This window comes from Oncorhynchus nerka, linkage group LG3 (assembly GCF_034236695.1).
Source record: "Oncorhynchus nerka isolate Pitt River linkage group LG3, Oner_Uvic_2.0, whole genome shotgun sequence".
Taxonomy (NCBI): Eukaryota; Metazoa; Chordata; class Actinopteri; order Salmoniformes; family Salmonidae; genus Oncorhynchus; species Oncorhynchus nerka.
The window spans coordinates 75,643,716-75,670,525 of record NC_088398.1 but is presented as its reverse complement, the minus strand read 5'-3'; the positions used below and the strand labels follow the sequence as shown (position 1 = coordinate 75,670,525).

Below are 26,810 nucleotides of genomic sequence, written 5' to 3'. Positions count from 1 at the left end.
GTTGTCCAACTGATGTAGGACACATTTGATTTGTTTTAATTTGTCTGCACAACAGAACCGTCTCCATCTTCTTCTTTTTTTAGCACAATCATTGTGCCAAATGCTTTATACAACCTGTGTGCACTAGGGCCAAAGACTGGCTGAGCACTTTCTCTATGGCGGTTCTATGTCTTGTGACAATAAGAACAATCTGATTTTAGATGTTCATTAAAGTTTCTGTTGGAAATAAAGAACATAGAAATAAGGGGAAGCAGCAGGTACATGACGTAACTGAGGTTCTGTGCACAGCTAGGGTAACGCACAGGGGTGCTTATTTTGGGTGGTTCTTTGTCCACAATAGACCTGCAGAAGCTAAAAAATCCTTATTAAATTTTAAAGCTCTTCAGGCCACAAACCATATTTTATTGAATTTTGCGTAAATGGCATTATCTACTCATCAGGAGAGGGACCATAGTGAGCATGTAGGGGGAGAGAGCCTCGTGAGGCTATAGGGGGTGGAACAAGGAAGATGGCTTGGTGAGCCTATAGGGGGTGGAACGAGAGAGAGGGCGAGGCTATAGGGGGTGGAACGAGGAAGATGGCCTGGTGAGGCTATAGGGGGTGGAACAAGGAAGAGGGCCTGGTGAGGCTATAGGGGGTGCACCGAGGGAGAGGGCCTGGTGAGGCTATAGGGGGTGGAACAAGGAAGAGGGCCCTCTTTTCCCCTTTTGGGGGGAAAAGGCTAGCCAGGTGTGTGAGTGTGTGTGTGTGTGTATGTGTATGAATCCTCGTGTGTATTCAGATGCTCGACCGTGGGCTGTGTCATCTCCCTGGGGAATGGGGGTGGGAACTCACTCACAGCTTTGTGTAGATGCTAGGTGCACTGCCAATCAGAGGGCTGGTTTTGCAGACAATCTGGGGAGAAGACCAGATCACCTCTAGGCCTTGTGTTGTGTTCTAGACACACCCACCACAGAGAGGGCCAGAAACAATGTTCCCTTTCTCATCCTCCATCCCTCTGACCCAAAGTTCATCCCTCCATCCTTCCATTCTTCTTTGTGTGGTTCTGTTCAGACAATATATTCCTAATAAAAAAGGCTCTATTCTGACAGGTCTGGGAGTGCTCCCAGGGAGAAGTCGGTATTGACCTGGAAGAGACGCCCTTTGGCTGGACTCGCCCTGAGCTTTGCTAGCTAAGTACAAGTTCTTCTGCTGCTCATAAAATGCATTCGCTTGAAAACAACACAACACACATTCTTTTGACAGATGCCATTTCACAGTACATTTGTCTCACCGGTTAATCATAATAAGAAGCCATTGTTGTGACTTCATAATGGGATAATATATTGTAGCTAATTCAGGGTGTCACCCCAACTGGGACTTGAACCCAGGGCCTGCGACTGTCAACCTTATCCAATCCTCTCGACAAGGACACTATGTGTTGGGTTAAGGTCGCTACACTACCCACTTCCTTCAGGGGAGCTCCGTATAGCTTTTCAATCCAACACCTTAGCGAAGAACGCCAAGAAATCCTTGACGAGGCCGATAGCTGGTGGGTTAATGTCGCTACAATATGCATGTCAATGTAAATTCAAGTCATCATCATAACTTCTCAATGTATCGCCCGTGTCCTTCAGTAGTTTCTATTGTCCTGTCTGCAGGCTCAATCTGGTCTCCGTGTCCTTCAGTAGTCCCTATTGTCCTGTCTGTAGGCTCAATCTGGTCTCTGTGTCCTTCAGTAGTTTCTATTGTCCTGTCTGCAGGCTCAATCTGGTCTCTGTGTCCTTCAGTAGTCCCTATTGTCCTGTCTGTAGGCTCAATCTGGTCTCTGTGTCCTTCAGTAGTTTCTATTGTCCTGTCTGCAGGCTCAATCTGGTCTCCGTGTCCTTCAGTAGTCCCTGTTGTCCTGTCTGTAGGCTCAATCTGGTCTCTGTGTCCTTCAGTAGTCCCTATTGTCCTGTCTGCAGGCTCAATCTGGTCTCTGTGTCCTTCAGTAGTTTCTATTGTCCTGTCTGCAGGCTCAATCTGGTCTCCGTGTCCTTCAGTAGTCCCTATTGTCCTGTCTGTAGGCTCAATCTGGTCTCTGTGTCCTTCAGTAGTCCCTATTGTCCTGTCTGCAGGCTCAATCTGGTCTCTGTGTCCTTCAGTAGTTTCTATTGTCCTGTCTGCAGGCTCAATCTGGTCTCCGTGTCCTTCAGTAGTCCCTATTGTCCTGTCTGTAGGCTCAATCTGGTCTCTGTGTCCTTCAGTAGTCCCTATTGTCCTGTCTGTAGGCTCAATCTGGTCTCTGTGTCCTTCAGTAGTCCCTATTGTCCTGTCTGTAGGCTCAATCTGGTCTCTGTGTCCTTCATTAGTTTCTATTGTCCTGTCTGTAGGCTCAATCTGGTCTCTGTGGTTTTCAGTAGTTTCTATTGTCCTGTCTGCAGGCTCAATCTGTTCTCTGTGTCCTTCAGTAGTTTCTATTGTCCTGTCTGTAGGCTCAATCTGGTCTCTGTGTCCTTCAGTAGTCCCTATTGTCCTGTCTGTAGGCTCAATCTGGTCTCTGTGTCCTTCAGTAGTTTCTATTGTCCTGTCTGTAGGCTCAATCTGGTCTCTGTGGTTTTCAGTAGTTTCTATTGTCCTGTCTGCAGGCTCAATCTGGTCTCTGTGTCCTTCAGTAGTTTATATTGTCCTGTCTGTAGGCTCAATCTGGTCTCTGTGTCCTTCAGTAGTTGCTATTGTCCTGTCTGCAGGCTCAATCTGGTCTCTGTGGTTTTCAGTAGTCCCTATTGTCCTGTCTGTAGGCTCAATCTGGTCTCTGTGTCCTTCAGTAGTTTCTATTGTCCTGTCTGTAGGCTCAATCTGGTCTCTGTGTCCTTCAGTAGTTTCCATTGTCCTGTCTGTAGGCTCAATCTGGTCTCTGTGGTTTTCAGTAGTTTCTATTGTCCTGTCTGTAGGCTCAATCTGGTCTCTGTGTCCTTCAGTAGTCCCTATTGTCCTGTCTGCAGGCTCAATCTGGTCTCTGTGTCCTTCAGTAGTCCCTATTGTCCTGTCTGTAGGCTCAATCTGGTCTCTGTGTCCTTCAGTAGTTTCTATTGTCCTGTCTGTAGGCTCAATCTGGTCTCTGTGGTTTTCAGTAGTTTCTATTGTCCTGTCTGCAGAATCAATCTGGTCTCTGTGTCCTTCAGTAGTTTCTATTGTCCTGTCTGTAGGCTCAATCTGGTCTCTGTGTCCTTCAGTAGTCCCTATTGTCCTGTCTGTAGGCTCAATCTGGTCTCTGTGTCCTTCAGTAGTTGCTATTGTCCTGTCTGTAGGCTCAATCTGGTCTCTGTGTCCTTCAGTAGTCCCTATTGTCCTGTCTGTAGGCTCAATCTGGTCTCTGTGTCCTTCATTAGTTTCTATTGTCCTGTCTGTAGGCTCAATCTGGTCTCTGTGGTTTTCAGTAGTTTCTATTGTCCTGTCTGCAGAATCAATCTGTTCTCTGTGTCCTTCAGTAGTTTCTATTGTCCTGTCTGTACGCTCAATCTGGTCTCTGTGTCCTTCAGTAGTCCCTATTGTCCTGTCTGTAGGCTCAATCTGGTCTCTGTGTCCTTCAGTAGTTTCTATTGTCCTGTCTGCAGGCTCAATCTGGTCTCTGTGTCCTTCAGTAGTTTCCATTGTCCTGTCTGTAGGCTCAATCTGGTCTCTGTGGTTTTCAGTAGTTTCTATTGTCCTGTCTGTAGGCTCAATCTGGTCTCTGTGTCCTTCAGTAGTCCCTATTGTCCTGTCTGCAGGCTCAATCTGGTCTCTGTGTCCTTCAGTAGTCCCTATTGTCCTGTCTGTAGGCTCAATCTGGTCTCTGTGTCCTTCAGTAGTTGCTATTGTCCTGTCTGTAGGCTCAATCTGGTCTCTGTGTCCTTCAGTAGTCCCTATTGTCCTGTCTGTAGGCTCAATCTGGTCTCTGTGTCCTTCATTAGTGTCTATTGTCCTGTCTGTAGGCTCAATCTGGTCTCTGTGGTTTTCAGTAGTTTCTATTGTCCTGTCTGCAGAATCAATCTGGTCTCTGTGTCCTTCAGTAGTTTCTATTGTCCTGTCTGTAGGCTCAATCTGGTCTCTGTGTCCTTCAGTAGTCCCTATTGTCCTGTCTGTAGGCTCAATCTGGTCTCTGTGTCCTTCAGTAGTTGCTATTGTCCTGTCTGTAGGCTCAATCTGGTCTCTGTGTCCTTCAGTAGTTTATATTGTCCTGTCTGTAGGCTCAATCTGGTCTCTGTGTCCTTCAGTAGTCCCTATTGTCCTGTCTGTAGGCTCAATCTGGTCTCTGTGTCCTTCAGTAGTTGCTATTGTCCTGTCTGTAGGCTCAATCTGGTCTCTGTGTCCTTCAGTAGTTTCTATTGTCCTGTCTGTAGGCTCAATCTGGTCTCTGTGTCCTTCAGTAGTTTCTATTGTCCTGTCTGCAGGCTCAATCTGGTCTCTGTGTCCTTCAGTAGTTTCTATTGTCCTGTCTGTAGGCTCAATCTGGTCTCTGTGTCCTTCAGTAGTTTCCATTGTCCTGTCTGTAGGCTCAATCTGGTCTCTGTGGTTTTCAGTAGTTTCTATTGTCCTGTCTGTAGGCTCAATCTGGTCTCTGTGTCCTTCAGTAGTCCCTATTGTCCTGTCTGCAGGCTCAATCTGGTCTCTGTGTCCTTCAGTAGTCCCTATTGTCCTGTCTGTAGGCTCAATCTGGTCTCTGTGTCCTTCAGTAGTTTCTATTGTCCTGTCTGTAGGCTCAATCTGGTCTCTGTGGTTTTCAGTAGTTTCTATTGTCCTGTCTGCAGAATCAATCTGGTCTCTGTGTCCTTCAGTAGTTTCTATTGTCCTGTCTGTAGGCTCAATCTGGTCTCTGTGTCCTTCAGTAGTCCCTATTGTCCTGTCTGTAGGCTCAATCTGGTCTCTGTGTCCTTCAGTAGTTGCTATTGTCCTGTCTGTAGGTTCAATCTGGTCTCTGTGTCCTTCAGTAGTCCCTATTGTCCTGTCTGTAGGCTCAATCTGGTCTCTGTGTCCTTCATTAGTTTCTATTGTCCTGTCTGTAGGCTCAATCTGGTCTCTGTGGTTTTCAGTAGTTTCTATTGTCCTGTCTGCAGGCTCAATCTGTTCTCTGTGTCCTTCAGTAGTTTCTATTGTCCTGTCTGTAGGCTCAATCTGGTCTCTGTGTCCTTCAGTAGTCCCTATTGTCCTGTCTGTAGGCTCAATCTGGTCTCTGTGTCCTTCAGTAGTTTCTATTGTCCTGTCTGCAGGCTCAATCTGGTCTCTGTGTCCTTCAGTAGTTTCCATTGTCCTGTCTGTAGGCTCAATCTGGTCTCTGTGGTTTTCAGTAGTTTCTATTGTCCTGTCTGTAGGCTCAATCTGGTCTCTGTGTCCTTCAGTAGTCCCTATTGTCCTGTCTGCAGGCTCAATCTGGTCTCTGTGTCCTTCAGTAGTCCCTATTGTCCTGTCTGTAGGCTCAATCTGGTCTCTGTGTCCTTCAGTAGTTTCTATTGTCCTGACAGTATGCTCAATCTGGTCTCTGTGGTTTTCAGTAGTTTCTATTGTCCTGTCTGCAGAATCAATCTGGTCTCTGTGTCCTTCAGTAGTTTCTATTGTCCTGTCTGTAGGCTCAATCTGGTCTCTGTGTCCTTCAGTAGTCCCTATTGTCCTGTCTGTAGGCTCAATCTGGTCTCTGTGTCCTTCAGTAGTTGCTATTGTCCTGTCTGTAGGCTCAATCTGGTCTCTGTGTCCTTCAGTAGTCCCTATTGTCCTGTCTGTAGGCTCAATCTGGTCTCTGTGTCCTTCATTAGTTTCTATTGTCCTGTCTGTAGGCTCAATCTGGTCTCTGTGGTTTTCAGTAGTTTCTATTGTCCTGTCTGCAGAATCAATCTGGTCTCTGTGTCCTTCAGTAGTTTCTATTGTCCTGTCTGTAGGCTCAATCTGGTCTCTGTGTCCTTCAGTAGTCCCTATTGTCCTGTCTGTAGGCTCAATCTGGTCTCTGTGTCCTTCAGTAGTTGCTATTGTCCTGTCTGTAGGCTCAATCTGGTCTCTGTGTCCTTCAGTAGTTTCTATTGTCCTGTCTGTAGGCTCAATCTGGTCTCTGTGTCCTTCAGTAGTTTCTATTGTCCTGTCTGCAGGCTCAATCTGGTCTCTGTGTCCTTCAGTAGTTTCTATTGTCCTGTCTGCAGGCTCAATCTGGTCTCTGTGTCCTTCAGTAGTTTCTATTGTCCTGTCTGTAGGCTCAATCTGGTCTCTGTGTCCTTCAGTAGTTTCCATTGTCCTGTCTGTAGGCTCAATCTGGTCTCTGTGGTTTTCAGTAGTTTCTATTGTCCTGTCTGTAGGCTCAATCTGGTCTCTGTGTCCTTCAGTAGTTGCTATTGTCCTGTCTGTAGGCTCAATCTGGTCTCTGTGTCCTTCAGTAGTTTCTATTGTCCTGTCTGTAGGCTCAATCTGGTCTCTGTGTCCTTCAGTAGTTTCTATTGTCCTGTCTGCAGGCTCAATCTGGTCTCTGTGTCCTTCAGTAGTTTCTATTGTCCTGTCTGTAGGCTCAATCTGGTCTCTGTGTCCTTCAGTAGTTTCCATTGTCCTGTCTGTAGGCTCAATCTGGTCTCTGTGGTTTTCAGTAGTTTCTATTGTCCTGTCTGTAGGCTCAATCTGGTCTCTGTGTCCTTCAGTAGTCCCTATTGTCCTGTCTGCAGGCTCAATCTGGTCTCTGTGTCTCTTCCCATACCCTCTATAAAAGCACTTCTCTCGCTCGGTCCTTCCCATACCCTCTTTGTTCTACTGAATATGACCTTGAGAACGCCACTTTTCCCTGTCTGCCCCTTCGATTCTACAATTACCAGTCTGAATGGAACTGCTTTGATTCAGATTAACACAGTAGTGGAAATGGACACCCCACTTCCTTGGCATAGTCTTCTATTGCCCCTTAGTGAGGAAGTCATGTTCATTCATTCTGTATTCTACCACAGGTCTCTATTGCCTTTCATCAACAGTGTAGAAGTATTGCACAAATGCGTATTATGTGGTTTATACATGTAGTATATCGTCAATTCCTGACGACAGAGTGACTTTGTGACTTTTCCAATTGGGAAAATTGAGATATTGATCGATCATCACCTTCTCCTCTTTAATATAGTGTTGTGTGTCCCTGTGTGTCACGTGGGAGACCGGGGTTCAATTCTCTGACAGAGAGGAAGGAGTAGCCTGTCCTTATAAACAAGAATTTGTTTGTAACTGACTGGGGCTGGTTGTGTCCCTAAGGTAACCCCAATACGTACCCTATGGAAGGTATAACGTATAAACAGTATGGCTCATCTATACAGAGCCATCAACTAGATTATACATCCTCTGTCTCTCTCCCTCTTGCAGAATTCAATTCAAAAGGGCTTTATTGGCATGGGAAAAATATGATTACAATACCAAAGCAAATGGAATAGACAAACAAGAAGGGAAATAAACTATAAAAAATGATCAGTAAACATCACACTCACAAAAGTTTTTAAATATAGACATTTCAAATGTTATATAATTGTCTATGTACAGTGTTGTGACAATGTGCAAGTCGTTGAAGTACGAAAGGGACCATAAAGAAGCAGAATGTAGGTTGTATTTACAATGTTGTTTGTGCTCCTCTGGTTGCTCTTTTGTCATGGTAACGGACCACACATCGTGCTGCTGTGACGGCACACTGCATATTTACAATGTTGTTTGTGCTCCTCTGGTTGCTCTTTTGTCATGGTAACGGGCCACACATCGTGCTGTTGTGACGGCACACTGTGTATTTACAACAGATATGGGAGTTTGGGAATGTTTGATTTGTTTAAAAATTATTTGTGGGTATGTGTGAACTGTGGGAAATGTGTGTCTCTAATGTGGTCATACATTTGGCAAGAGGTTAAGAAATGTAGCTCAATCCCGGTGTTAACTGTGCCACTAGAGATTCTGGGTTTGAGTCCAGGCTCTGTCGCAGCCGGCGGTGACCGGGAGACCCATGGGACGGCGCACAATAGGCCCAGCGTCGTCCGGGTTAGGGGAGGGTTTGGCTGGCAGGGATGTTCTTGTCCCATCGCGCTCTAGCAACTCCTGTGGTGGGCCGCGTGCAATGCATGCTGACATGGTCGTCAGGTGTACTGTGTTTCCTCCGACACATTGGTGTGGCTGGCTTCCGGGTTATGCAGGCATGGTCTCAAGAAGCAGTGCGGCTTGGCTGGGTTGTGTTTCGGAGGACGCACGGCTCTCCAGCTTTGCCTCTCCCGGGACCGTACGGGAGAGGCGAACTACCAATTGGATACCACGAAATTGGGAGAAAAAATAAAAATAATAAAAAGAAATGTAGCTCAGTTTCCACCTCATTTTGTGGCAGTGGGCACATAGCCGGTCCTCTCTAGAGCCAGGCATTCCTATAGCAGCCTTTCTCAAAAGCAATACTATTCTGACCGAGTCTGTACATAGTCAAGGATTTAATTGGGGTGTTGAGTTTTATGTTCATTTTGATGGTATAGAAGGCCCATCTTGCCTTGTTTCTTAGATCGATCACGACCTTGAGAAAGTTACGTGTGGTTTCAATGTTTAGGCTGAGGTAGGTGTAATTATTTGTGTGCTGTAGGGCAACGGTGTCTAGATAGAATATGTATTTGTTGTCTTGGCTACTGGAAATGTTTTGGAACAGCATTATTTTTGTGTTACTGAGATTCACTGTCATGGCTCAAGTCTGTGCAGAATCTATGCAGAAGATCTAGATGCTACTGTAGGCCCTCTTGTTTTGGAACAGTAGCAGGAGATAATCTGCAAACACTAGACACCCAGCCTTTCCAGTAGGGTGAGGCTGGGGGCTGCAGACTGTTCTAGTTAATTAGCCCTTGCCAATTCATTGAAATACATGTTGAGGAGGGTGGGGCTCAAGCTGCATCCCTGTTTCATCTCATGGCCCTGAGGAAAGACATCTGTGTGTTTATTGCCAATTTTAACTGCACACTTGTTGTTTGAGTACATTGATTTTATAATGTCATATGCCCCCCCCCCCCCAACAACGCTTTCATGAATTTGTATAGCAGACCCTCAAGCCAAATTGTCCTGCCCCCCCTCTCTCTGTCCTGTTTCCCCGCCCCTCTATCTTTCCTGTCCCCCTCCTCTCTCTGTCCTGTTTCCCCGCCCCCTCTCTCCCTCTCTACCTTTCCTGTCCCCTTCCTCTCTCTGTCCGGTTTCCCGCCCCCCTCTCTCTCTCTCTTTCTACCTTTCCTGTCCCCCTCCTCTCTCTGTCCTGTTTCCCTTCCTTCCCCCTCTCTCTCTACCTTTCCTGTCCCCCTCTCTCTCTCTCTCTCTCTCTCTTTCTGTCTCTGTCTCTCTCGCTGAGGAGATCTTAAGGAGCTTGTCCTTCATGTCCATTCTATCCATCGTTGTACAGCAGCGCTACATCAGAGAAAGCTGGTGGGAGGAGCTATATGAGGAAGGGCTCATTGTAATGCATGGATTGGAATTATTGGAACGGAGTCAAACATGTGGTTTGCACATGTTTGATATCTTTACATGAATTACATTCCAGCCATTACAATGAGCCGATCCTCGTATAGCTCCTCCCAACAGCCTCCTCTTTGCTACAATGCCATCGTGACCAGCACCTAGCTATCCCTCACAGCACTACTGCAGAATACCAGTGTGTCCCAATCCAATGGTAGTCAGAAAAAGAGCCGTACAGTTTGTCAATGGGATATCTTTCCAGTCCAGTAAGTGGAGAGGCCCCCCAGGGCCAAACGATCAATAGGTTAGCAGAGAACGGCTAGAGGTAGAGAGGGTGCCAATTCACCCATGACCCAGGACTTGAGAGAGCTTTGATTTCCACACCACCATTGCCAGGCCAACCAAGCATTGGCATTAATTAGCTTGTGTTTGTTTCTACATACAAATCAATGAAAACAACTCTGAATTCTCCCCAATCAATTGCCAATGTCAGGGCTTTCCACCAAAAGGGCAGAGTGCTATTCCATCACGTCAGACTCACACTCGTTAGTACGGAAACAGCTACGTAATATTACTGGAATGTTGGAGTTGCTCTGAAGTACATTAGTGAATGGGAATGATGACGCATGTCTGTAAACAGAGATAAAGTGTTTATAGCCAAGGGAAACCATTAAGTGTACCAATAATACAGGGTTTCCCCAACGTGCTTCTCGGGATTCCAAGGGCTGCACATTTTGGCCGAGCACTACACAGCTGATTAAAAAGAATCAACTAATCTTCAAGCTTTGATCATTTGAATCAGCTGTGTAGTGTTGGGGGAGGGGGGGGGGGGACACGACTAAAAGTGTAACCCTTGGTGTATCGAGGACAGAGTTTGGGAAATGCTGCAATAATTTGTTTCCAAAAATTCAGTGTATGTTAATGAAAAAACAAAACAATTAAGCAAATAGTAACTAGATATATCAACAGTTACACTTTACATCAGACATGCTTGAATGAGACCCATGCATCTGAGAATAAAACGTTCTAATATTGATAAATAAGAACCTTATCTGGAAACAATATACCAAACAAAAAAGGTTATCACACACTGACTCCTCATTCGTGATTAAATCATACAGTCACATTTTATAGAACTCTGCCAGAGTAACTAGCAGAGTAACTAGCAGAGTAACTAGCAGAGTAACTAGCAGCAACATAATGTATGTATGATTGTCATTTCCTTATACAGTTACCCTAGCCTAAATGAAGATCAACGTAATGCTAATTTTCCCATTCTTCCATGGCCACACATTGCTTCCCTCTGGGGGGGGGACCCTGGTACTTACTGATGGGTCCCAAGGGTTCTGGGTTCTCAGGGGATCCCAGCTGGCCATGGTCGGGCTCCAGGGGGACTGCGTCCTCAGGGGACCCCAGGTGGTCATGGATGGATTCAAGCAGGTCATAATCGTCGAAATTCAACACAAACTCCTCAAAGTCCTCCAAGCCCTCCATGTTGAACTGAGAGGCGCGGTGCACAACCTCGTTGTGCCGGTGGTTCACAGAGGGGCCCTGGTGTGGGGTGCCCAAGGTCCCTGGTGTGTGAATGTTGGTGGTCGTCTTGGTTTTTGGGTGTTTTTCCCCCACCACCACCACCTCTGGACAAGGGGCTGGTGGTCCCTGGTTCTCCTGCCCCGTGGGGTCTGTCATCTCCTGGGTCTGTGACTGTGTCTGTGGTGCCTCTTCCCCACCCCACTCCGGGTGGGCGCCCTGCTCATCCAGGGTTCTGGCGTTCTCTCACCTGCAGCTCCTCACCGTTTGTTGGTGTTAGCTGTTAGCCAAGCCTGAGCCTCACGGAACCAGAGAGAGGTTCTGTGTTTTGATGGGGTTGATATTCGTCAGGAACAGAAGCTCCAGCACAAGCCAAGCTGAAGTAGTGGCTGCTGGTTACCAAAAGGCTATGTCCAATCTGCAGACTACTATAAATAGGTCCTCGTATGAAGTATCTGCTGTCACTGGAAGTCCACTAGATAACGGTTTGGGATAAAAAAAAAAGCTGACAAAAAAAAAAGACTACTAAAAGCAGATATTTATCTTCTTAGCGTCCCAATCAAACTCAAAAGTGGAAGAGAAATGTCACACTGCTGCTGTCCTCTCAGTGGCGTAGACAGAGGTAGTAGTGGTTTCTCTAGTAGATTTCGGCTGGGGACGATTCAGCAGCAGACTGGCTCAAGCTGTCATTCCAAAAATAAGTATTGATACAAAGTGCAGCACTTGTTTTCAGACCTTCCTCTAATCTATTGGGCTAATTCACCAGTTTCCGTGGTGCCGGCCATCCATTGATCCTGGGATAGATGCTGGGATGAGGCGGGGCATGCGGGTGGGGTGACGCACCCCCGTTTTGGTTTCCATGGCACCCTGTCACAGCCAGGGCAGGCAGCAGGAGCACAGTCAAGGCTAAACCAGAGGCTCAAGAAAAAAACATGGAAGTGAAAGCTCTCTTCTTCTCTCAGAAATCATCCAAACAACTGAAAAATGCATTATACCCTATCACAGACACAGAGACAGAAAAACAGTAGTCATACTGCCTCTGTACAGAATGGAACTCTGGTTAGGAGCAAGAGCCTGTCTCCAGCACTGTCTCCATGGAAACGATGATTACTTCTAATGTCCTGTCATCCTTCGCCCACAACGGGTACCTGAGTTGAACACTGACCTTTCCTCAAACCTATGTTTACAGTGTGTGTGTGTGCGAATGTGTATGTGTGTGTGCGTTTCACTTGCTTAGAGGCATTCTGAACATAAGCACATGTTGGTTATGCTTCAAAGCAAGCCTGCTCCACAGCATTGTGTCAAGCATGGTCACTGGTAGCCAACATCAGCCATTGGTAGCCCACATCAGCCATGTTACTCACAGTGAATGAACAAGTACACTCTCAGTGGGGCAATGGAACTCACAGTGCCTCGGGCAAGACAGGGCAAACCTCTGTCACCATTTGAAATGGTTGTCATGACTGCTGCAGTTCTAGAATAAACTGCAGTACTATACTGGGCGTTTTACTGTGACAAGACTCTGCTGAACAAGTCAATGGTCACGGGGAGAAGATTCATTTGTTTGGAATAGTAATTAATGAAAGTTATGTCCTGTTAAAAAAATCTATTCTATGGCTTAAGTAAGTTAACCATCACGAAACATCAAACCATCAACCAGTACCACATTAAACTATCATCCTGCATGATAAATACACTTCTGTGTGCTGTGACTGAATTACAATATGTACTCATCGAAGTGGAAGAGGTGGAAAATACATGAGCTAATGGATATATGCGGCATAGCCTGAAATCTTTCTGTCCGTCCCCTACATCTGATAGCTTGTCTGTTTCTGGTTCCATTTTAATCTAGTCTGAGCGGCCGGTCAATGATTCCCATGCTGGGTGGATAAAAGCAGGAAGAGCCTGGGGCAGGGTCGTTGTCAAGGAGAATCGACCACTGATCTCGTGTTAATTATTGCCGCAGGATCATGGGATAGACCAGAGAGTGCTGCCCATCTATTTGCCAAAATGGTCCATCCTCTCTCCCTCTCTTTCTCCCAATTAAATGACATTCAAAAGGTGTTGATGGCCTGGAGAATGCAATCAAATATATTCTCCCTCTTTCTCTTTCTTTCTCCCTTTCTCACTCTCAATTCAATTTCAATTCAAAGGGCTTTACTGGCATGGGAACATTTACATTGTCAGAGCAAGTGAAATAGATTATAAATAAAAGTGAAATAAACAAAAAATGTACAATAAACATGATACTGATTCAAGTATTTTCTCTCTCTGTTCTGCATCCCTCTCTCTCTCGTCTGTTTCTCCCTCTCTCCGGTCTGTTTCTCTCTCTCTCTCTGCTCTGCATCCCTCTCTCTCTCGTCTGTTTCTCCCTCTCTCCGGTCTGTTTCTCTCTCTCTCTCTGCTCTGCATCCCTCTCTCTCTCTCGTCTGTTTCTCCCTCTCTCCGGTCTGTATGTCTCTCTCTCCAGTCTGTTTCTCTCTCTCTCTCTGATCTGTATGTCTCTCTCTCTGGTCTGTTTCTCTCTCTCTCTCTGATCTGTATATCTCCCTCTCTCTCTCTCTCTCTCTCTGCTCTGCATCCCTCTCTCTCTCTCTCTCGTCTGTTTCTCCCTCTCTCCGGTCTGTTTCTCTCTCTCTCTCTGAATGTCTCCCTCTCTCTCGCTCTCTCTCTCTGCTCTGCATCCCTCTCTCTCTCTCGTCTGTTTCTCCCTCTCTCCGGTCTGTTTCTCTCTCTCTCTCTGAATGTCTCCCTCTCTCTCGCTCTCTCTCTCTGCTCTGCATCCCTCTCTCTCTCTCGTCTGTTTCTCCCTCTCTCCGGTCTGTTTCGCTCTCTCTCTCTGAATGTCTCCCTCTCTCTCTCTCTCTCTCTCTGCTCTGCATCCCTCTCTCTCTCTCTCTCGTCTGTTTCTCCCTCTCTCCGGTCTGTTTCTCTCTCTCTGAATGTCTCCCTCTCTCTCGCTCTCTCTCTCTGCTCTGCATCCCTCTCTCTCTCGTCTGTTTCTCACTCTCTGGTCTGTTTCTCTCTCTCTCTCTGATCTGTATGTCTCCCTCTCCAGTCTGTTTCTCTCTCTCTCTCTCTGCATCCCTCTCTCTCTCTCCAGTCTGTTTCTCTCTCTCTCTCTCTGCATCCCTCTCTCTCTCTCTGGTCTGTTTCTCTCTCTCTCTCTCTGCATCCCTCTCTCTCTCTCCGGTCTGTTTCTCTCTCTCTCTCTGGTCTGTTTCTCTCTCTCTCTCTGATCTGTATGTCTCCCTCTCTGGTCTGTTTCTCTCTCTCGCTCTCTGATCTGTATGTCTCCCTCTCTGGTCTGTTTCTCTCTCTCTCTCTGATCTGTATGTCTCTCTCTCTGGTCTGTTTCTCTCTCTCGCTCTCTGATCTGTATGTCTCTCTCTCTGGTCTGTTTCTCTCTCTCTCTCTGATCTGTATGTCTCTCTCTCTGATCTGTATGTCTCTCTCTCTGGTCTGTTTCTCTCTCGCTCTCTGATCTGTATGTCTCTCTCTCTGGTCTGTTTCTCTCTCTCTCTCTGATCTGTATGTCTCTCTCTCTGGTCTGTTTCTCTCTCTCGCTCTCTGATCTGTATGTCTCCCTCTCTGGTCTGTTTCTCTCTCTCGCTCTCTGATCTGTTTCTCTCTCTCTCTGGTCTGTTTCTCTCTCTCTCTCTGATCTGTATGTCTCTCTCTCTGGTCTGTTTCTCTCTCGCTCTCTGATCTGTATGTCTCCCTCTCTGGTCTGTTTCTCTCTCTCGCTCTCTGATCTGTATGTATCCCTCTCTCTCTCTCTGGTCTGTTTCTCTCTCTCTCTGATCTGTATGTCTCCCTCTCTGGTCTGTTTCTCTCTCTCTCTCTGATCTGTATGTCTCTCTCTCTGGTCTGTTTCTCTCTCTCGCTCTCTGATCTGTATGTCTCCCTCTCTGGTCTGTTTCTCTCTCTCGCTCTCTGATCTGTTTCTCTCTCTCTCTGGTCTGTTTCTCTCTCTCTCTCTGATCTGTATGTCTCTCTCTCTGGTCTGTTTCTCTCTCTCTCTCTGATCTGTATGTCTCTCTCTCTGGTCTGTTTCTCTCTCTCTCTCTGATCTGTATGTCTCCCTCTCTGGTCTGTTTCTCTCTCGCTCTCTGATCTGTATGTCTCCCTCTCTGGTCTGTTTCTCTCTCTCGCTCTCTGATCTGTATGTCTCCCTCTCTCTCTCTCTGAATGTCTCCCTCTCTCTCGCTCTCTCTCTCTGCTCTGCATCCCTCTCTCTCTCTCGTCTGTTTCTCCCTCTCTCTCGCTCTCTCTCTCTGCTCTGCATCCCTCTCTCTCTCTCGTCTGTTTCTCTCTCTCGTCTGTTTCTCCCTCTCTCCGGTCTGTTTCGCTCTCTCTCTCTGATCTGTATGTCTCCCTCTCTCTCTCTCTCTCTCTGCTCTGCATCCCTCTCTCTCTCTCTCTCGTCTGTTTCTCCCTCTCTCCGGTCTGTTTCTCTCTCTCTCTCTGAATGTCTCCCTCTCTCTCGCTCTCTCTCTCTGCTCTGCATCCCTCTCTCTCTCTCGTCTGTTTCTCCCTCTCTCCGGTCTGTTTCTCTCTCTCTCTCTGAATGTCTCCCTCTCTCTCGCTCTCTCTCTCTGCTCTGCATCCCTCTCTCTCTCTCGTCTGTTTCTCCCTCTCTCCGGTCTGTTTCGCTCTCTCTCTCTGAATGTCTCCCTCTCTCTCTCTCTCTCTCTCTGCTCTGCATCCCTCTCTCTCTCTCTCTCGTCTGTTTCTCCCTCTCTCCGGTCTGTTTCTCTCTCTCTGAATGTCTCCCTCTCTCTCGCTCTCTCTCTCTGCTCTGCATCCCTCTCTCTCTCGTCTGTTTCTCACTCTCTGGTCTGTTTTCTCTCTCTCTCTGATCTGTATGTCTCCCTCTCCAGTCTGTTTTCTCTCTCTCTCTCTGCATCCTCTCTCTCTCTCCAGTCTGTTTCTCTCTCTCTCTCTCTGCATCCCTCTCTCTCTCTCTGGTCTGTTTCTCTCTCTCTCTCTCTGCATCCCTCTCTCTCTCTCCGGTCTGTTTCTCTCTCTCTCTCTGGTCTGTTTCTCTCTCTCTCTGATCTGTATGTCTCCCTCTCTGGTCTGTTTCTCTCTCTCGCTCTCTGATCTGTATGTCTCCCTCTCTGGTCTGTTTCTCTCTCTCTCTCTGATCTGTATGTCTCTCTCTCTGGTCTGTTTCTCTCTCTCGCTCTCTGATCTGTATGTCTCTCTCTCTGGTCTGTTTCTCTCTCTCTCTCTGATCTGTATGTCTCTCTCTCTCTGATCTGTATGTCTCTCTCTCTGGTCTGTTTCTCTCTCGCTCTCTGATCTGTATGTCTCTCTCTCTGGTCTGTTTCTCTCTCTCTCTCTGATCTGTATGTCTCTCTCTCTGGTCTGTTTCTCTCTCTCGCTCTCTGATCTGTATGTCTCCCTCTCTGGTCTGTTTCTCTCTCTCGCTCTCTGATCTGTTTCTCTCTCTCTCTGGTCTGTTTCTCTCTCTCTCTCTGATCTGTATGTCTCTCTCTCTGGTCTGTTTCTCTCTCGCTCTCTGATCTGTATGTCTCCCTCTCTGGTCTGTTTCTCTCTCTCGCTCTCTGATCTGTATGTATCCCTCTCTCTCTCTCTGGTCTGTTTCTCTCTCTCTCTGATCTGTATGTCTCCCTCTCTGGTCTGTTTCTCTCTCTCTCTCTGATCTGTATGTCTCTCTCTCTGGTCTGTTTCTCTCTCTCGCTCTCTGATCTGTATGTCTCTCTCTCTGGTCTGTTTCTCTCTCTCTCTCTGATCTGTATGTCTCTCTCTCTGATCTGTTTCTCTCTCTCTCTGGTCTGTTTCTCTCTCTCTCTCTGATCTGTATGTCTCTCTCTCTGGTCTGTTTCTCTCTCTCTCTCTGATCTGTATGTCTCTCTCTCTGGTCTGTTTCTCTCTCTCTCTCTGATCTGTATGTCTCCCTCTCTGGTCTGTTTCTCTCTCTCGCTCTCTGATCTGTATGTCTCCCTCTCTCTCTCTCTGAATGTCTCCCTCTCTCTCGCTCTCTCTCTCTGCTCTGCATCCCTCTCTCTCTCTCGTCTGTTTCTCCCTCTCTCTCGCTCTCTCTCTCTGCTCTGCATCCCTCTCTCTCTCTCGTCTGTTTCTCTCTCTCGTCTGTTTCTCCCTCTCTCCGGTCTGTTTCGCTCTCTCTCTCTGATCTGTATGTCTCCCTCTCCAGTCTGTTTCCCTCTCTCTCTGCTCTGCATCCCTCTCTCTCTCGTCTGTTTCTCCCTCTCTCTCCGGTCTGTTTCTCCCTCTCTCTCTCGTCTGTTTCTCCCTCTCTCTCCGGTCTGTTTCTCCCTCTCTCTCTCGTCTGTTTCTCCCTCTCTCTCTGATCTGTATGTCTCCCTCTCCAGTCTGTTTCTCTCTCGCTCTCTGATCTGTATGTCTCCCTCTCTGGTCTGTTCTCTCTCTCGCTCTCTGATCTGTATGTCTCCCTCTCTCTCTCTCTGAATGTCTCCCTCTCTCTCTCTGCTCTGCATCCCTCTCTCTCTCTCGTCTGTTTCTCCCTCTCTCTCCGGTCTGTTTCTCTCTCTCTCTCTGATCTGTATGTCTCCCTCTCCAGTCTGTTTCTCTCTCTCCGGTCTGTTTCTCTCTCTCTCTCTGATCTGTATGTCTCCCTCTCCAGTCTGTTTCTCTCTCGCTCTCTGATCTGTATGTCTCCCTCTCTGGTCTGTTTCTCTCTCTCGCTCTCTGATCTGTATGTCTCCCTCTCTCTCTCTGCTCTGCATCCCTCTCTCTCTCTCGTCTGTTTCTCCCTCTCTCTCCGGTCTGTTTCTCTCTCTCTCTCTGATCTGTAGGTCTCCCTCTCCAGTCTGTTTCTCTCTCTCTCTCTGCATCCCTTTCTCTCTCTCTGGTCTGTTTCTCTCTCGCTCTCTGATCTGTATGTCTCCCTCTCTCTCTCTCTGGTCTGTTTCTCTCTCTCTCTCTGATCTGTATGTCTCCCTCTCTCTCTGGTCTGTTTCTCTCTCTCGCTCTCTGATCTGTATGTCTCCCTCTCTCCCTCTCCGGTCTGTTTCTCTCTCTCTCTCTGCTCTGCATCCCTCCCTCTCTCTCTGGTCTGTTTCTCTCTCTCTCTCTGGTCTGTTTCTCTCTCTCTCTCTGATCTGTATGTCTCCCTCTCTCTCTGCTCTGCATCCCTCTCTCTCTCTCGTCTGTTTCTCCCTCTCTCCGGTCTGTTTCTCTCTCTCTCTCTGCTCTGCATCCCTCTCCCTCTCTGGTCTGTATGTCTCTCTCTCTGGTCTGTTTCTCTCTCTCTCTCTGATCTGTTTCTCTCTCTCTCTCTGATCTGTATGTCTCTCTCTCTGGTCTGTTTCTCTCTCTCTCTGCTCTGTTTCTCTCTCTCTCTCTCTGCTCTGCATGTCTCTCTCTCTGATCTGTTTCTCTCTCTCTCTCTGATCTGTATGTCTCTCTCTCTGGTCTGTTTCTCTCTCTCTCTCTGATCTGTATGTCTCCCTCTCTGGTCTGTTTCTCTCTCCCTCTCCAGTCTGTTTCTCTCTCTCTCTCTGCTCTGCATGTCTCTCTCTCTGATCTGTTTCTCTCTCTCTCTCTGATCTGTATGTCTCCCTCTCTGGTCTGTTTCTCTCTCTCTCTCTGGTCTGTATGTCTCCCTCTCTCTCTTGTCTGTTTCTCTCTCTCTCTCTGATCTGTATGTCTCCCTCTCTGGTCTGTTTCTCTCTCTCTCTCTGGTCTGTTTCTCTCTCTCTCTCTGATCTGTATGTCTCCCTCTCTCTCTGATCTGTTTCTCTCTCTCTCTCTGATCTGTATGTCTCCCTCTCTGGTCTGTTTCTCTCTCTCCAGTCTGTTTCTCTCTCTCTCTCTGCTCTGCATGTCTCTCTCTCTGATCTGTTTCTCTCTCTCTCTCTGATCTGTATGTCTCTCTCTCTGGTATGTTTCTCTCTCTCTCTCTGATCTGTATGTCTCCCTCTCTGGTCTGTTTCTCTCTCTCTCTCTGGTCTGTTTCTCTCTCTCTCTCTGATCTGTATGTCTCCCTCTCTCTCCCTCTCTCTCTGGTCTGTTTCTCTCTCTCTCTCTGATCTGTATGTCTCCCTCTCTCTGATCTGTATGTCTCCCTCTCTCTCCCTCTCTCTCTGGTCTGTTTCTCTCTCTCTCTCTGATCTGTATGTCTCCCTCTCTCTCCCTCTCTCTCTGGTCTGTTTCTCTCTCTCTCTCTGATCTGTTTCTCTCTCTCTCTCTGATCTGTATGTCTCCCTCTCTGGTCTGTTTCTCTCTCTCTCTCTGGTCTGTTTCTCTCTCTCTCTCTGATCTGTATGTCTCCCTCTCTGGTCTGTTTCTCTCTCTCTCTCTCTCTCTCTCTCTGATCTGCATGTCTCTCTCTCTGGTCTGTTTCTCTCTCTCTCTCTGATCTGTATGTCTCCCTCTCTCTCTTGTCTGTTTCTCTCTCTCTCTCTCTGATCTGTTTCTCTCTCTCTCTCTCTCTCTCTCTCTCTCTGATCTGTATGTCTCCCTCTCTGGTCTGTTTCTCTCTCTCTCTGATCTGTATGTCTCCCTCTCTGGTCTGTTTCTCTCTCTCTCTCTCTCTGATCTGTATGTCTCCCTCTCTCTCTTGTCTGTTTCTCTCTCTCTCTCTGATCTGTATGTCTCCCTCTCTGGTCTGTTTCTCTCTCTCTCTCTCTGATCTGTATGTCTCTCTCTCTGGTCTGTTTCTCTCTCTCTCTGATCTGTATGTCTCCCTCTCTGGTCTGTTTCTCTCTCTCTCTCTCTGATCTGTATGTCTCTCTCTCTGGTCTGGTCTGTCTGTTTCTTCTCTCTGATCTGTATGTCTCCTCTCTGGTCTGTTTCTCTCTCTCTCTCTCTGATCTGTATGTCTCTCTCTCTGGTCTGTTTCTCTCTCTCTCTGATCTGTATGTCTCCCTCTCTGGTCTGTTTCTCTCTCTCTCTCTCTCTGATCTGTATGTCTCCCTCTCCGGTCTGTTTCTCTCTCTCTCTCTGATCTGTATGTCTCCCTCTCTGGTCTGTTTCTCTCTCTCTCTCTCTCTGATCTGTATGTCTCCCTCTCTGGTCTGTTTCTCTCTCTCTCTCTGGTCTGTTTCTCTCTCCCTCTCTGGTCTGTTTCTCTCTCTCTCTCTGATCTGTATGTCTCTCTCTCTGGTCTGTTTCTCTCTCTCTCTCTCTGATCTGTATGTCTCTCTCTCTGGTCTGTTTCTCTCTCTCTCTCTGATCTGTATGTCTCTCTCTCTGGTCTGTTTCTCTCTCTCTCTCTCTGATCTGTATGTCTCCCTCTCTGGTCTGTTTCTCTCTCTCTCTCTGATCTGTATGTCTCTCTCTCTGGTCTGTTTCTCTCTCTCTCTCTGATCTGTATGACTCTCTCTCTGGTCTGTTTCTCTCTCTCTCTCTCTGATCTGTATGTCTCCCTCTCTGGTCTGTTTCTCTCTCTCTCTCTGATCTGTATGTCTCTCTCTCTGGTCTGTTTCTCTCTCTCTCTCTGATCTGTATGTCTCTCTCTCCAGTCTGTTTCTCTCTCTCTCTCTGATCTGTATGTATCCCTCTCTGGTATGTTTTCTCTCTCTCTCTCTGATCTGTATGTCTCTCTCTCCAGTCTGTTTCTCTCTCTCTCTCTGATCTGTATGTCTCTCTCTCTGGTCTGTTTCTCTCTCTCTGATCTGTATGTCTCTCTCTCTGGTCTGTTTCTCTCTCTCTCTCTGATCTGTATGTCTCTCTCTCCGGTCTGTTTCTCTCTCTCTCTCTGATCTGTATGTATCCCTCTCAGGTCTGTTTCTCTCTCTCTCTCTGATCTGTATGTCTCTCTCTCCAGTCTGTTTCTCTCTCTCTCTCTGATCTGTATGTATCCCTCTCTGGTCTGTTTCTCTCTCTCTCTCTGATCTGTATGTCTCTCTCTCCGGTCTGTTTCTCTCTCTCTCTCTCTCTCTGATCTGTATGTCTCCCTCCCCGGTCTGTTTCTCTCTCTCTCTCTGATCTGTATGTCTCTCTCTCCAGTCTGTTTCTCTCTCTCTCTCTGATCTGTATGTCTCTCTCTCTGGTCTGTTTCTCTCTCTCTCTCTCTCTGATCTGTATGTATCCCTCTCTGGTCTGTTTCTCTCTCTCTCTCTCTCTGATCTGTATGTCTCCCTCCCCGGTCTGTTTCTCTCTCTCTCTCTCTCTCTCTGATCTGTATGTCTCCCTCCCCGGTCTGTTTCTCTCTCTCTCTCTCTCTGATCTGTATGTCTCCCTCCCCGGTCTGTTTCTCTCTCTCTCTCTGATCTGTATGTCTCTCTCTCCAGTCTGTTTCTCTCTCTCTCTCTGGTCTGTTTCTCCCTCTCTCTGGTCTGTTTCTCTCTCTCTCTCTCTGGTCTGTTTCTCTCTCTCTCTGATCTGTATGTATCCCTCTCTGGTCTGTTTCTCTCTCTCTCTCTGATCTGTATGTCTCTCTCTCCAGTCTGTTTCTCTCTCTCTCTCTGATCTGTATGTCTCCCTCTCTGGTCTGTTTCTCTCTCTCTCTCTGATCTGTATGTCTCTCTCTCCGGTCTGTTTTTCTCTCTTTCTCACTCCGGTCTATCTATATTAAAGGGCTTTTTGGCATGGGAAACATACTCTATGTTTACATTGCCAAAGCAAGTGGAATAGACAATAAACAAAATGGAATTAAACAATCAGAAATTGACCGTGTACATTACACTTACAAAATGTGTAAAATAATATAGACATTTCAAATGTTATATTATTGGATATGTACAGTGTTGTAACAATGCGCGAATAGTTGAAGTATGAAAGTGAAGATAAATAAACAGATAAATATAAGTTGTATTTAAAATGGTGTTTGTGCTCCACTGGTAGCCTTTTCCTTTTGGCAGCAGGTCACAAATATTCTTGCTGTGGTGGCACACTTTAGTATTTCACCTAATATATATGGGAGCTTATCAAGAATGGATTTGTTTTCCAATTCTTTGTGGCTCTGTGTAATCTGAGGGAAATACGTGTCTCTAATGTGGTTATACCTTTGTCAGTTTAGAAAGTGCAGCTCATTTTCCACCTCGTTTTGTGGGCAGTGAGCACATAGGCTGTCTTCTCTTTGGGAGCCAGGTCTGCCTATTGCGGCCTCTCGAATAGCAAGGCTATGCTCACGGAGTCTGTACATAGTTAAAGCTTTCCTTTAGTTTGGGTCAGTCAAAGTGGTCAGGTATTCTGCCACTGGGTACTCTCTGTTAAGGGTCAAATATTCTAGTTTGCAAATGTTTTTGTTAATTCTTTCCAATGTGTCAAGTAATTATCTTTTTGTTTTCTCATGATTTGGTTGGGGCTAATTGTGTTGCTGTCCTGGTGTTCTGTGGGGTCTGTTTGTGTTTGTGAACAGAGCCCCAGGACCAGCTTGTTTAGGGGACTCTTCTTCAGGTTAATATCTCTGTACGTGGAAGGTTTGGGAATCGCTTCCTTTTAGGTGGTTGTAGAATTTAACTTCTCATTTCGGGATTTTGATCATTAGTGGGTACCGGCCATTTGACTTTACATTCTAGTAGGGTGAGGCCGGGTGCTGCAGACTGTTCTAGTGCCCTTGCCAATTTGTTGATATACAGTATGTTGAAGAGGGTGGGGCAGCAGGGTAGCCTAGTGGTTAGAGCATTGGACTAGCAACTGTGAAGGTTGCAAGTTCAAATCCCCAAGCTGACAAGGTACAAATCCCCAAGCTGACAAGGTACAAATCTGTTGTTCTGCCCCTGAACAGGCAGTTAACCCACTGTTCCTAGGCCATCATTGAAAATAAGAATTTGTTCTTAACTGACTTACCTAGTAAAATAAAGGTAAAAAGGGTGGGGCTCAAGCTGTACTCCACAGACCTGTTTTAACTGCACACTTGTTGTTTGTGTACATGGATTTTATAATGTTGTATGTTTTTCCCCCAAAACCACTTTCCATCAATTTATATAACAGACTCATGCCAAATTGAGTCAAAAGCTTTTTTTAAATCAACAAAGCATGAGAAGACTTTGTCTTTGTTTTGGCTTGTTTGTTTGTCACTTAGGGTGTGCAGGGTGGTCTGTCGTACGGTAATTTGGTAAAAATCTAATTTCACATTTGCTCAGTATATTGTTTTCACTGAGGATATGTACGAGTCTGTTGTTAATGATAATGCAGAGGATTTTCAAGGTTTCTGTTGACGCATATCCCCCGGTAGTTATTAGAGTAACATTGGGGTGATCTGTCCTTGGTTCCAAATATTGGGGAAGATGCCAGAGCTGAGGATGATGTTACAGAGTTTAAGTAAAGCCAATTGGAGTTTGTGGTCTGTATATTTTATCATTTTATTGAGGATATCCAAACCTTTTTGGTTTGGAGGGTTGGTATTTTGTCATGTAGTTTTTTCAATGTAATTGGAGAATCCAGAGGGTTTTGGTAGTCTGTAATAGTTGATTCTAAGATTTGTATTTGATCATGTATATGTTTTTGCTGTTTGTTCTTTGTTATAGGGACAAAAAGATTGGAGAAGTGGTTTAGTCTCCATTTTGGATAGATAAGTCTGTGTTGTTTGTTAAGTTTGTTTAAATTTTCCCAGAAGTGGTTAGATTGTATAGAATCTTCAATTACATTGAGATGATTTATTACGTTGTCTAAAAGGGATTGAATTTGTTGTTGCCTAATTGGCTTTTACACTATTTTCCATCCATCTACATTATGCAGTTCCTTTGGCTTTGATGCGTCATGACTGAGTATTGCTCTGTTCAAGTAGACTGTGATTTTGCTGTGATCTGATAAGGGTGTCAGTGGGCTGACCGTGAACCCTCTGAGAGACTCTGGGTTGAGGTCAGTGATAAAGTAGTATACAGTACTACTGCCAAGAGACGAGCTATACGTGTACCAACCGTAGGAGTCCCCTCGAAGCCTGCATTGACTATGTACATACCCAGCGTGCGACAGTGCTGCAAGAGTTGTGAGCCGTTTTGTGTCTAGGGGGGTGGGGGGGCATATGGAGGAGAGAATGCTGTCACCTCCAGGCAGGTGTTTGTCACCCTGTGTGTTCAGGGTGTCAGGTTCTTGTCCATTTCTGGCATTTAGGTCGCTGCAGACTAGTACATATCCATGGTCCTTGAAATGATTGATTTCCCCCTCCAGGATGGAGAAGCTGTCTTCATTCAAATATGGGGATTCTAGTGGGGGGGATGTAGGTAGTACACATGAGAACATTTCTCTGTTGCGATAATTTCCTTTTGAATTTCTAGCCAAATGTAAAATGTTCCTGTTTTGATTAATTTAATAGAGTGAGTTAGGTCTGCTCTATACCAAATTAGCATAACCCCTGAGTCTCTTCCCTGTTTCACAGCTGGTAATTTGGTGGATGGGACTACCAGCTCTCTGTAACCTAGAGGGCAACCAGTGGGTCCATCTCCTCTATATCATGTTTCTTGTAGGATGACAAAGTCCAGGTTCCTGCCTCTCTCTGGTCTGTATCTCTTGCTCTATTTGTCTCTCTCTTGTGACAGGCCAGTTTCCTGCCTTATTTTCCCCAGACCTACACAAACAGGTCCTAAACAAAACTCTCACCCCCAAACAATGACACTTGCACAGTCCGGCAAACAAGCACAAGCCCCCTGACATTCATCTATGTGAAGGAGAGTAAACAACAACAAGCGTATCAGCTTCCTGATTTCCACACTCATATACTGTATCATTCCCTTCCCAATGGCCTAATATCATGCGGGACGTAGACTCCGGACCGTGAATCGTCGCCGGAGACTCTGGACCGGGAACCCCCGCTGAAGCCTCCGAACTGGGAACCGTCGCTGGAGGCTCCGGACTGGGAACCGTTACTGGAAGCTCCGGACTGGGAACCGTCACTGGAGGCTCCGGACTGGGAACCGTCACTGGAGGCTCCGGACTGGGAACCGTCACTGGAGGCTCCGGACCTTGGATCATCACAGGAGGCTCCAGGTCATGGATCATCACTGGAGGCTCCAGACTGCAAAACGTTGCTGGAGGTTCCGGGAATGTGAACCATCGCTGGAGGTTCCGGGCTGGGAACAGTCACTGGAGACCTGGTGCGTGGAGCTGGCACAGGACGTACTGGGCCGTGGAGGCGCACTGGAGGTCTGGAGCGTAGAGCTGGCACAACGCGTCCTGGACAATTGACCACCTTCGCACGGCAAGTGCGGGGAGCTGGCACAGGACGCACTGGGCTGTGAAGGCACACTGGGGACACAGTGCGTAGAGCCGGCGGCAGATGTACTGGACCCTGGAAAGGTACTGAGACCAGGAGCGCTGAGCCGGCACAACCCGTCCTGGACAGATACCCACTTTAACACGACAAGTGCGGGGAGCTGGCACAGGACGCACCGGGCTGTGGAGGCGCACTGGAGACACTGTGCGTAGAACCGGAAAATATGGCACCTGAACGGTGACCAACTCCACACGGTGAGTACAGGGAGTTGGTTCTGGTTCCCACCTTGGCTCCGCCAACCACCCCGTGTGCCCCCTCCAAAACATTTTTGAGGCTGCCCCTCGGGCTTCCTTCGTGGCCGCGAACCCGGTGTGGTTGTTGTTGCTTCTTCGCTGCCTCCGCCTGCTTCCATGGGAGGCTTCTTTCTCCTGCCATAATCTCGTCCCACGTCCAGGATGTCCTCCACTCCTGGCTTTCCTCCCAGCCCCAGGATCCCTGCTCCTACTGGGCACGCTGCTTGGTCCATGGGTGGTGGGATCTTCTGTCACGATCGTTGGAATAAATGGACCAAGGCGCAGCGTGCGTAGAGTTCCACATGTTTTAATAAATGAAACTCACCAAAAATGAACAGAACAAACTAAACGTGAAGTAAATGCAGTGTTCACAAACACGACACAAGATCCCACAACAAACAGGTGGGAAAAGGCTGCCTAAATATGATCCCCAATCAGAGACAACGATAGACAGCTGCCTCTGATTGGGAACCATACCAGGCCAACATATAATTAACAAAACTAGAATGCCCACCCTAGTTACACCCCGACCTAACCCAAAATAGAGAATAAAGGATCTCTAAGGTCAGGGCGTGACACACACATTCTTGAAAAAAAATGTACCCCCCTTTTCTCCCCAATTTTGTGATATCCAAATACGATCTTGTCTCATCTCTGCAACTCCCCAAAGGGCTCGGGAAAGGTGAAGGTCGGTCATGCGTCCCCCGAAACTTGACCCGCCATAACCACGCTTTTTAACACCCGCCCGCTTAACCCAGAAGTCAGCCGCACCAATGTGTCGGAGGAAAAACCGTTCGACTGACGACCGCAGTCAGCCAGCCCGCCACAAGGAGTCACCAGAGCGCTATAAGACGACACTGGGCCAATTGTGTGCTGCCCTGTGGGACTCCCGGTCACGGCCAGTTGTGACACAACCTGGGATCAAACCCGGGTCTGTAGTAAGACCGCTGCGTCACTCGGGAGGCCACCGCACTGTCATTCACACATAGCAGATGTTCTCAACATTCACACATTCCTCTCGCCGTCTTATTTCTGTCCCTTTTGATTCACATACCCACCCCATCAAATCACAGTATTCACATACCCACCCCATCAAATCCCAGTATTCACATATCCACCATATCAAATCCCAGTATTCACATATCCACCATATCAAATCCCAGTATTCACATATCCACCCTATCAAATCCCAGTATTCACATATCCACCCTATCAAATCCCAGTATTCACATATCCACCCTATCAAATCCCAGTATTCACATATCCACCCTATCAAATCCCAGTATTCACATATCCACCCTATCAAATCCCAGTATTCACATATCCACCCTATCAAATCCCAGTATTCACATATCCACCCTATCAAATCCCAGTATTCACATATCCACCCTATCAAATCCCAGTATTCACATATCCACCCTATCAAATCCCAGTATTCACATATCCACCCTATCAAATCCCAGTATTCACATATC

General features: G+C 46.9%; 1 protein-coding gene across 3 annotated transcripts in view; it reads right to left on the bottom strand.

The window, feature by feature from the left end:
- Positions 1 to 26,810, bottom strand: part of LOC115113475 (anion exchange protein 3-like) — a 136,025-nt gene that overhangs the window by 41,158 nt on the left and 68,057 nt on the right. Inside the window, exon 1 of one of the 3 annotated variants that reach the window (XM_029641179.2) lies at positions 10,728 to 14,265. The exons of the other annotated variants lie outside the window; for them this stretch is intronic. Within the exon in view, the coding sequence (XP_029497039.1) occupies positions 10,728 to 11,088 (361 nt within the window). The 5' untranslated portion in view covers positions 11,089 to 14,265. Of the gene's footprint in view, positions 1 to 10,727; positions 14,266 to 26,810 lie in introns of those variants that run through there. 3 annotated transcript variants of the gene reach the window in all.